General features: G+C 35.1%; 1 protein-coding gene across 4 annotated transcripts in view; it reads left to right on the top strand.

Moving 5' to 3' along the window:
- The window catches only part of FGF14 (fibroblast growth factor 14), a 243,346-nt gene that overhangs the window by 106,668 nt on the left and 125,522 nt on the right, over positions 1 to 11,156 (top strand). The window contains exon 1 of one of the 4 annotated variants that reach the window (XM_085306007.1): positions 75 to 267. The exons of the other annotated variants lie outside the window; for them this stretch is intronic. Coding sequence (XP_085162133.1) covers positions 75 to 267 — 193 coding nt within the window. Of the gene's footprint in view, positions 1 to 74; positions 268 to 11,156 lie in introns of those variants that run through there. 4 annotated transcript variants of the gene reach the window in all.

Below are 11,156 nucleotides of genomic sequence, written 5' to 3'. Positions count from 1 at the left end.
GGGTGCCCGCCGGGGCTGAGCGCCCGCGCAGCCCTCCGCCGCCCCCGCCGGTGCGGGCGAGGCCGCGAGCAGCCATGGCAGCGGCCATCGCCAGCGGCTTGATCCGGCAGAAGCGGCAGGCGCGGGAGCAGCACTGGGACCGGCCCTCGGCCAGCAGGAGGCGGAACAGCCCCAGCAAGAACCGCGGGCTCTGCAACGGCAACCTGGTGGACATCTTCTCCAAGGTCCGCATCTTCGGGCTCAAGAAGCGGCGGTTGCGGCGCCAAGGTGTGTCCGTGCGTGCCCCCGTGGGAGCCCCGCGGGGCAGGGGAGGGGCAGGGGGCACCTGCGCCGGGCAGCGCTTTCCCGGGGGGAGGCGTGGGGGTTTGGGCCGCCCGCCCGCCCCGTCGGGCCCCCTCGGCTGCGCGGCGCTGCCGCGGAGCTCCCCGGCCGCCGAGCGGGCCTGCCGCTGAGGGTCGTCCCCGGCGGCAGGGCGCGAGTGGCGCCGCGCTTGCACACAGATCCACGCGGTTTTAGGGGGGATCCGACTGAGGAAACTGGGGATTTGGAGTCTTTTTTTTGGTCTTTTTTTTGTTGTTGTTGTTTTGTTTTGAAGTGACAGTAGTGAGTGGATTCCGTGGTGTAGAGAACTGCTGGCGATGCAGGTCRTAAGTTGTGGCCGGTATAGCCCGTACTGGTGCCTTTCACCTTTTCCTTAAAGCACAAATAGTGCAAAATTCTTAAAGCCTTCAAGTGTCTGGCAAAGCAACCTGAGGGAACTGTCGCTGATGACTCCTTTTGCTAAGCTACCTCCTTGTTTTTTACACACCGTCTATCCCTACTGTAAGGCTTTCCCTCCTAGCTGTTGTGCAGCAGAAAGTAGTAACTTCTGACTTATAAAAGTAAGAAATATGTCATAGATGGCATGTTTGGGAGTGGTGTTACATGTTGCTGAACACTGCTCACATATTTATGTGTCTGTCTGCCACCTGCTTGCTTTGGGTTAGGGCCTCTAATATGAAGGAGGAAGTTTTGCAGATGATTTTTCATCAAGATAATCAACAGCCTGAGATGTCTAAAATTAAAGGAGTAACATGATTGCATTTTATCAGTACTTTGTATTACAGCCCTAGAAATAAAAGGAGTTAAATGGTGTAACAATGACTTCTGTAGTTTTTATGACATTCAACTCAAGTTGAATTCATTCATTCATCAAGTGTTTAGAACTGGTGAGGACTTTATTTTGTACTTATTTTCAGGAAATAAGTAATTTTAAAACAAAAGGATACATCATGAAGGTTGAAAATATTAAGTATAACTCAAAACATAGATAATATCAATCAATGGCCAAGTAAAAGCAATTCTCTATTATATTAGAGAATGCCATCATGTGTTGTAGTTTGGTATGTATATCTCCTACTTAGGTTGGAAAATAATTTTAAGAAGCATAATTAATAACTTGTTCTTATTGATTTCTCCTCCATTCTCCTCCTCTCTTTTCCATACTTCATATTTGAAATGTCATAAATTACCAAAATCCATATGATCTTATTTTTACATGGCTTTATTGCTGTAAGAATTATTTCTTAAAACTTCTATGCAAGCTAAATCTTGCCATTTTTAGATAGTACACATATAGGGGAAGGTGAGACATAGCATAGTAATGGCAAAATCTAGGCAGGCTTATTTTTAGGCAGTGTACCTGTGCGCTTAAATAGAACATTGGAGAGTTTGGTTGATAATGGTGGATTTATCTGTACAATACTTGTTGAAGAAAACGAGTTCAGGAGGTTTGCTAACTGAGCAGTTGTCCTGGACCACCTGTGCAGTCTTGCTGAGGAAAAATTCTGTATTTGACTGTATTATGGTTTGAGGAGGTGATGACTGCCTTACAGAACTGAGATGCTAAACATTTCCTTAGGTAGGAAGAAGCTTCTGAGCTCATCCTCTTTCGTTCATTCATTTTTCATAAGGTGCTTTGTGACATTCTCAAATAAGACAACTGGATTAAAATACGACTTAACTATAACTCATACCACTGATACAGATGATTTCAGTGCAAATAATCAGAACAAGGGCTATTCATGTAAAGTCTACAGCATCAAACCCCTTAGTTTATTTTCTCTAAGAGTCCTTCAAGTGGAGACATGGCAATGTTTATCCATTCATTTATATTAAGGTCTCAGAATTAGAATTACTGCTCATCCATAAAAAATCCTGCTGAAAAAATAAAATCGTGACTTTTACTACGTACATTTATGCTACATAGTGTGATATATGGAGTACCTGTGGATTCAAAGTTGCTTGCAATTTAGGAAGGAAACTGAAAAAACAATCAAGCAGAAGTCATTAGTTAAGCATCTTATGCAGAACAGTTTATAATGATTAATCATTATAAAAAACACATTTTATTAAGTTAATTGCTCTAAATGTTCCTTATATGAGCTACAAAATGAACATTTATACTAGTCTCTTTCCAATTTATCTCTACTATGTAAAGTGATTACTAAATTCATCGCTGAAATTTGTCATTAAAACCTTTAAAATAAGTCTTTGTTAAGGAAAATAGGAAACATTTCAAAACATCTGTTGTCAGAAAAGCTCTCTGGAATATTTACAAATAAATTTTACATGAATGATATACAAAGTGTCATGGGAACCTTGTGAAAAATGACCTAACAGACAGCAATAAGCTATCACACTTAGCTTGTTCATACATTTCAATGGAAGGGTAGAATATATATAAAATATTAGTTATGTGTGAAAGCAAAATCTAGACTATATTACTTGTGGAATAGAAAAGTGGTTTCCTTTTTAAAGCACTTACATATGAAAAATAAATATCTTCTCATCTTTGAAATGGTTAGGCAGCAGCAATCAGTGATGTTACTTTTAAAAATCAAAATACATGTTTACTTGTGCATGTGTACATGTGATATATATTTTTATATACACGATGTATGCATTCTCACAAATATATTAGCAAACTTTTGAAATTTTTATTTTAATCTTGTCTTAAAATACCTTTTGATACTGCTCTTACAGAGTGGCATTTCTCTGAACAAATGAAGCTATTATGAACACATCATATACTAAAAACATACGCATCCTCAATTGATTATGAATTTTTTTCTAGAGTTACAGGCAATTTTCTGTCCATGGTTCTTTCTTTAGGGAGATACTGAAATATCAACAATAATATATTTTGAGGAATGGCATCATGAAGAATGGCATTAAAGCCTTAAAGATACATACAGGAGGTCAGTTAGGTAAATGTAATACTTTTATTTGCTTAAATATTGTTTCAAAAGACAGATGTAATGGTGATTTTAAAAACCTTTCCTAATACTTTGATTAACGAATCACATTGGTAATCAGTGATTCCTGTGGGACACTTGCCTGATAAACTATTGAGTTGGCAAAACCATTTTCATGCACCAAACAGCTTTGATTCACATTGTTCACTATTATAATATTTCAAATTTATTTCATCTTCATCTTATTCTACCTGTTGGTTGATGAAGAAATCATTGTCATTAATTTCCATGTATTCATGAAGACACAATCTTGCCTGACGTTGCTGCCAGACATCAATCAATTATAAACTATCCTATTTTTCTAGAAGGAGGTTGTTCAGTTCCAATTGTTTCCCAGTTGCTGCTAATATAAACACAAATGTTCATAGAGGATTGACAAGATTTTGAGGTCTTCATGCAAAATGAATCTTATATAACCTGGGACTAACCATTAGCAAGTAGGAAAAAAAATGTCAGTATCTTACCTCATGCAATTACAAATTATAGATTGAAAAGGTATATGTATCACTACTGCAGTCCTAACTTCTCTTTAGCCTGTATTTTCATCTACAAATCTAGATTCTGTGCTAATCTGAAAGAGTGGCATTTGGTTAATTAGGTCTCTTGAGATTATTCTATTGGAAAATGCCCAACATTTAAATGTATTCAAAATCAAGTGTGAAGTTTACTGTTTCTCTGAGAGTTCATTTCACATTTAGACTTCTAAATTTATACATACAGTGTATAAATTTTGAAATGACTTGGCTTCTGATTTTGTATATATTAATATTAATGAGAAAGAGAGACCTAGGGAACATGTTCAGAAAATGCATTGATTAGATTTTATTGCATCTACAAAGGTAATTAAATTCTCCAAAGAATGCATTTTTGGAAAATCCCTTGGGATATCGGATAATGTTTTGAGGCAGATGTGGGAGTGGCCCATAATCTCCAATTTAAAATAATTCCCCAGGTACATAGTGCCTCGAGTAGCTTTTAGTTCTCCTACGTGTGGAATGATATAAATGGAACTGAGAGATCTATACATGCATGTGTACATATCTCATTGCCTGAAACTTAAGCAACTGTGTACAATTCCGGTAGGTTAACTCTTGGATCATTTGGCTTCGAAGTTTCAGCGGTCCCAAACCTGTAGCTGGGCTTTTCTATGCAAGTGTCTTAGGAATTATTCTTAACAGTTCACTGAAGACCACAACTACCACTTTGTCCAAATGTAAGACTGTGTATTATGCCAGATGTTTAAYTGACATTGCTTATTCTTAAATATCTTTTTTTCAAATGAATTTAATTCACCCTCAACCCATTTGGAACTATAAAAATTGTCTTAATAGTATGTGTAACAAAATTCATTTCAGTTTCTTTTTCTTCAGTGTTGCTAATCTGTTTGAAAGACAAAATGAAAATGTATAAATATGCTATTTCTCGTGTAAAATGCTGTAGACATATTTAAAAATAATAATTAAATGTGTGGTTTGTTGGACTGAGTGTCAAGCTTTCTCTTCCAGRCAAAGTACTTCGCATAGCATCTGTGTTGGCTAAGATAGCCTTACAGCAAAGGGCTGTAATTCACTTCAAGTGGACTGGTTTTTGTAGCTCTGAAAATAGTGGATGACGTGTTTGTGAGAGAAAATTGAAACAAGTCCTTTAAAATTGTAATATAATCTTAGAGACCATGGATTTTTAGGAATATCTCAAACATGGGTGATGGAAATATGGGCATTTAACATATAGTTATTGCTATACTGATGTTATTTCAGAATTCCTGTGTTTTAATATATAGCACAAGTACAAAAACTYATTTGTAACCATTGTGCACTTTAAAATATTATATTAAAATTATAAATCAATAATTTCACAGAGCAATATCTTAACATATGTTTTCTAAATATTCTAAGTTTAGCAATAGTTGCAATTGCAGATTTACTTTCTCAGAGGTTTCATAGTTGTTTTGGCTTGAATTCCTTCCTTATTTTCTCTGTAARGTATTGTGGTTTTTTTGTCTATTCTTTTTTCTTGAAATGCATTGCTCTGCATTTATTTATCTCAGATATTTTGCACATCAGATTGATGGAAAGGAAATACCACTTTTCCTCTATACAAACACTTCTTTCCACTTCCTTTCCATTGTAATTGCAGATTTAACTCTTYGTTTGTAATAAATAYATTTTTGTGTGTGCTTTTACTGGAATCTCCAAAGTTTGGGTCTGCATCTGGTAGTCTTTTTTCCAGGTGTATCAGTCATTGTAGCTATTGAATTTATTATAGAGCTAAATTATCTTGTTAATAGGGATAKTAAGGAAATTTCAATATAGAGGTTACTGATTCATAGTGGTATAATGATAGAAATGTTTAGGTAAGGTCGGGTGTCTATGCTGTGTTTAAAAACAGTATTCTGTCCTTTTGCAATATATAATCTATTAGTGGACATCCTATTTTCTCAGGGTACCTAAATCTGTTAWTTTGAATTAAACTAAAAAAGAGTGCTTAAACTGTCATTTTGCATAATGACTTTTCAAGTCACTGGATTGTAARAGAGCAGTAATGAAATTAAATATAGAACTAACATGCAACAGGTTTATTGCAGAAAATTTTACCCTTAAAGTCTTTTAATTTAGATTTTAAGGATAATTTAGAAATGTGATGATACACAAAACTGTGAGATTAGGTGCCCATTTTTAATAATTAATAAACAGTGGCCTATCTTGCTTAGTTACATATAAGCTCTTTTTTAACTTTGGCAAATATGAAATAGTTAATGGATACATCTGAAGCTATACCCCACTGACGTATGGTGCCATCAGCTTTTTCTGAAACCTTTGACACTGGTTCATTTTTGTCCTCAAGAGTTAGTGCTAATTCAAATCTTATGCTCTGTCATATACTAAGTGGTGTGAAAATAGAAAGAATAGATGATGCCATGTTCTCTAGCAGAAGAGGATGAGAAAATTAAGAAAGCTCAAAACTTCTCTATTAGGATCTCAAATGAGCAACTGGTCATTACATTGTGGTTTCCAGACTTTRCCAGTTCTGTACATTAGAGTTAAGKTTTTCATTTCAGCTATATAAATCAGACAATAACTTAATAATTTAGCAGGATTTAGCAACAAGTAATTTGAGCAAGTCAGAGACAGAGAGGAGTCAGTCCTAGGATTCATAATTTCTGGTTCTGTATTATAAACTGTGGACAATTTCAGCATATCCTAACATAGGTGACATTATTTATATTTCTCTAAGTAAATGAATACATAACCAGATAACGTGAAGTATTTTGGTATTTCAAAAAAAAGCTTATGAATAAAAGACTGAAAGAAGTAAATGACAAAAGGTTAATGTAAAATTTAAATGGCTGGACTATGTTGAAAAGAGTACAAAAATCTTACTCCATCACAGTTTTCAGGATTCRAGGTTGTATTTTGGTTACCATTTCATAAAATTTGAGTACAAGCTACATAAACATGATGTCGTTTGTTTCAGAGGGTTTTTCATAATTGAAAATAGAGAAAATTGACTGAAGTGGGAATATAAAGTATAGTCTTTTCTCAAGGGTATAGGATAATCCTAAAGGATAATCCTAAGGATTTAACTAAATGAAACAATTTAATTAAATCCATGGTCTTGATTCTAATCTCTCTTGTCCAAGCGTAGACCTTTTGAAGGCATTAGAATTACTATGCCATAAAACTTCTATAAGTTGAGTAAGAGTTGGGCTCCTGGTTTACAATAATCAACATAGACAGATGATGGAAGTCAGCATTTGTTTAAAATATTAAATTAAGCTTTTTCTTTCATACAAGAATAATTCAGCATTATGAAACACAAGCACACAGCTTTTTTGGCTCTAGAGAAGTTAACTTTTTTAATAAAGTTAAAAACAAACAAAAAAATCCTTCTAAATATTTTACTTTCTACATTTATTTTGTAAACTCTATTGTGTTGCCAGAGCACTAAGCATAGCTGCTGCTGCTCCTACATTGGTACTGCAAAGTTTGGCTTCAGAAGACATTCATTTTTGATTGCTAAACTGTGCTCGTTCAGTGTATTTTGTAAAAATGCAAATGAGAGGAAGTAGGGTTTTTTTTAATTAGGTTGCATATTTTACATGTCCATCGTGCAGGTAAATCTGAATGAAATTTCATGTCCTGGTGGAAAGAGACTTTTCAAGCCTCAGGGCTTTTTTATTAATGAATTTCAAAGTCCCACTGCAAAAAAACAGATATGTTAGACTTCTCAAGAAAAGGTCATCAGATTTCTGCACAGTGGAAATTCTTAAGGAACCTAAATGTAGGAGCTGCTACCAGGCTCCCCCCTAAAGCAGTAGTGCATTATAGGTATTTCTAGTCTGGTTTTGATGAGAACATGAACTGCCTGAGGATTATAGAGAGACTCAGTTCCTTAGTTTCCTAGGATTAGAGCAGTAGATTTTTTTGAAGAAAAAAAAAATCTGGGCTTTTATTTGTAATATTTGCTGTAACTTGAACAAAARCTGTCTTTGAAAGGCAACAATTTGCCTGACTTCTGTGATCATAAACAGTATTTGTGGTTATATATACATACATATTYATATGTAATGCCCACATCASCAACAAGAARTCTATTTAAGCATGATACATTTTCTTTGCAAAATCTGTAACCAAACTTTTCATGTAACAGTAAACTTAATTTTTATGAGTAGAACAATGTGTGTGACTTTTGTTGATAATTTACAAATAATAGTCTGATTGCCAGAGTTTAAATAAATAAATTGGGCGTTAATATTTTTTTTTATTTTGAGTTTTAATCCACAAGTGTTTCTTCTTTTTGTGTTTAAGAACAATTTTATACTAAACAGGTATGTTCATAAATGTGATGAAGCAGTTTTTTTTTTCCCAGTCTTTCTTGTAACCTTAACCGTGTAGCTAATGGCTCGTTACATCTCTAAAATCTTGCGCTGTGTACTAGTTATGCATACACTTACTGGTATATGCAGTGTGAATGTTTCAGCTTAAACAGGTGCWCCCATCATTTCCATCTGTGTAGTTTATGTATAACTGAGACGTGGGTTCCTCTGCCTTAATTAGTGGCTTGTATCTCTTGTTCACTCGAAATTCTGATGAACTCGCAATCTCACCACTGTARTATGTGTGACTATGAAATAAAGGAACCCTTAAACTTCGTTGCTCTATTYTCTTTTTTCGCTTTTCCTGCTATGTAATCTGAACAGTTCCTGCTATGTAATCAGAACAAATGCGCACAAGGTGTAATGCTTTGCTCCTGATAGCATTTTAAACCGTGTTCTTTAAGTCAAACAAAATAAAATAAAATTCCAACAGCTATGTATAGAAAGAGACTGGCATGGCAGGATGGCTTTAGGGATGGTAGTGAGGCTCTCGTTGTACCCACAGCGAGTCTTGTCTTATTGAAGCTCTGGCCGGGCTTGTATCTGGAGGTGTACTTATGTCTGTCCTGAAGACGGCCGGTGTTTGTCCTCAGGCACGTATATGTATGTTTACAGGATGAGGCTCTAACTATGTTTGTCTTTTTTTACTTCCTTTCTTGTATACCGATACAGGGATAACGGATTCCTCCTGCTTCTAATTCCTTTTCTTTATCTTATCAATTCTCTTGGATAATGATTATGTTAAGAAGTAGGATTAATTGTAAAATAGCGCAAGAAACTCCAGTAATTTTTATATAGAAAAATAATCCTAGAATCCAAAAGTTGAGAGAGATTCACCCCTGTTGATGCAGGTAGCCTAAGAAATGCAAGCCTTCATTGTTTTTAATAAATATCCTTGAACTTAGCTTGCATATATTTTGATGACTTGAACATATACATRTATACATATACATATATATATATATTCCTCCTAAGGAACTCATTTGAAAATTATTAACAGTAGATAATATACATAATCAGCAGTTCTCACTACCAAGCAATTTGTTTTTTGATCTCTGTAGCTTTATTTGAATACTGGGTTTTTGTATTTATCTCAGACTTAAGTCTGAGTCTGATGCGGAGGTAATTTATACTTTTTTATAAATGTCTGGAAACATAGACCGCAGTCCTGACTTCATCGTTAGCACAGTTTTAGTTTACCTAAATTAACAGTCTGGAACTTCTTCTCTTACTTTTTTTTCCCCTCTGAAGATGGATTTATGCAGAGATCAGTTTACACCTAAACTCTTCTAGGAGTTAGGCTGGTAAATCTCACTTCATTATTTTTTCCAGTTGCATTTAAGCTTTCTGACAAAGGAGAAGGATTTGACGTTCAGTTCCCTGTGTCCGAGGACTTGCTAAACCAAATGGGAAAACAGCTTCTACAGAGCCTCAGTATTGACTTTTTTAGGGCAATGTTTAAGGAAAAGGAGACAAAATTCTTTTTGAATTTCAGCTCTAAAGATCGAATGGCCCAACATTTGCAATTTGTGTACAAATAAAAAAAATTAGCATTTTAATCCTTTTGTGGATGTAAATTTATTCAGCAAATTCTGTTGTCTAGATAGCTTTTATGTGTTGAACAACTGTAAGTTTGTCATATTATTACTCTAATAACAGGGAGCTTTTGATGTAATATAGTATCTTTTCATTTTAGTGCACGATTCTGGAAATCTTGTAAAATTAATATGCAATGCTAGATATCAAAAATATTCTGTTCTTTTTTTGTAAAATGAACAAAAAAATCGTGCATCTAAATAAATCAAAATGAGGAGTGGATGGCTCAGATTTAAATTAATTATGAAATTTAGAAAACCTTCAAATTACTAGCAAGCAGCCATCTTTGTTGAGAACGGGCTAAGATGCATCATGTTTTCTGCACAGTTAAAAGATACTAAAATCTAATGTCGATTAAGTCTGAATAACTTGGCTGGAGTTAAGCTAAGGTATTAAGAGTCGATTTTATTTCACTGCAATGACTGGCTAGCAGAATCAGGCCGATAGCCCATCTCAGGGCCACTGTACCATCAAATATAATTCAGTCAGTCTGTCATTGCCCTGCTCACCAAGATTTTACTTTGCAAACTGAGTGGCTGAAATGAACCAATGACAGAATCAAACACATCTGTTGAATTATTAGGGTAGATTATTAGTTCATTAGATGTCACTGAGCAGAGCCTACTCTTAAGTTTGTCATGGATAAGCAGTTAAAAATTCAGGGTCAGACTCACTAAAGCTCTCTGCTTCCATGCTGCGCTCCAATAATAGCATCTAGCAAAACCATGGCTGGAGCAGCCCAGGTGGCACAAATATAAGGAGCATAGTGAATCTTATCTTAAAATATAAATTGTTTGTACTTAAAGATTCTTAACACTGAGGTTTTTTGCAGCTTGTTATCAGCTTCACACAGTAGCAGTATTTTGGTTTTCRTATTTGATGTTTGTTTTAAACATAGTAAAGGATCTGTCTGTCTTAGGAAGATAAGCTTGTTTTCTACTCTTAACTAATGAGTACTTCAGGTGTTCACTAATGTAAGTAGTTAAGGGTGGAAAGTATTGCTAGTATATGCTTGATGCTGTTATTCCAAAGGCATTTACTACATATTTCAGCTAAACTTAAAAATAATTCCAGACATGTTAAGGAAAAGCTAATTTAAATGCACATCAGTAACCTGACTAGAAAATTAAGTATTTCTAGATTAAATGGATATGTAAAGAGAATATAATTTTTAATTTTTTAGTTTGTCCTCTTGTAACCTTAATTTCCATCTAGGATATAATTAAGATTGTTTAGAGCAATATCTTTGAATTTAGGCTTATTATTCATGTAAGCAGTGTGATTAACTTCAGCTCCTAATTGCAACAGGGAAACTAGCAACAGTTGCAGGTGAAGCAGCATAAGAGTTTTSCTTCTTTTTAGATACTTGTGTTGCCAATTAATCATAT

The sequence above is a fragment of the Rhea americana genome, unplaced genomic scaffold, assembly GCF_003343005.1.
Source record: "Rhea americana isolate MKP2758 unplaced genomic scaffold, rheAme1 scaffold_23, whole genome shotgun sequence".
Lineage (NCBI taxonomy): Eukaryota > Metazoa > Chordata > Aves > Rheiformes > Rheidae > Rhea > Rhea americana.
The sequence above is the reverse complement of the archived record's forward strand: the minus strand, read 5'-3'. Positions and strand labels throughout refer to the sequence as shown.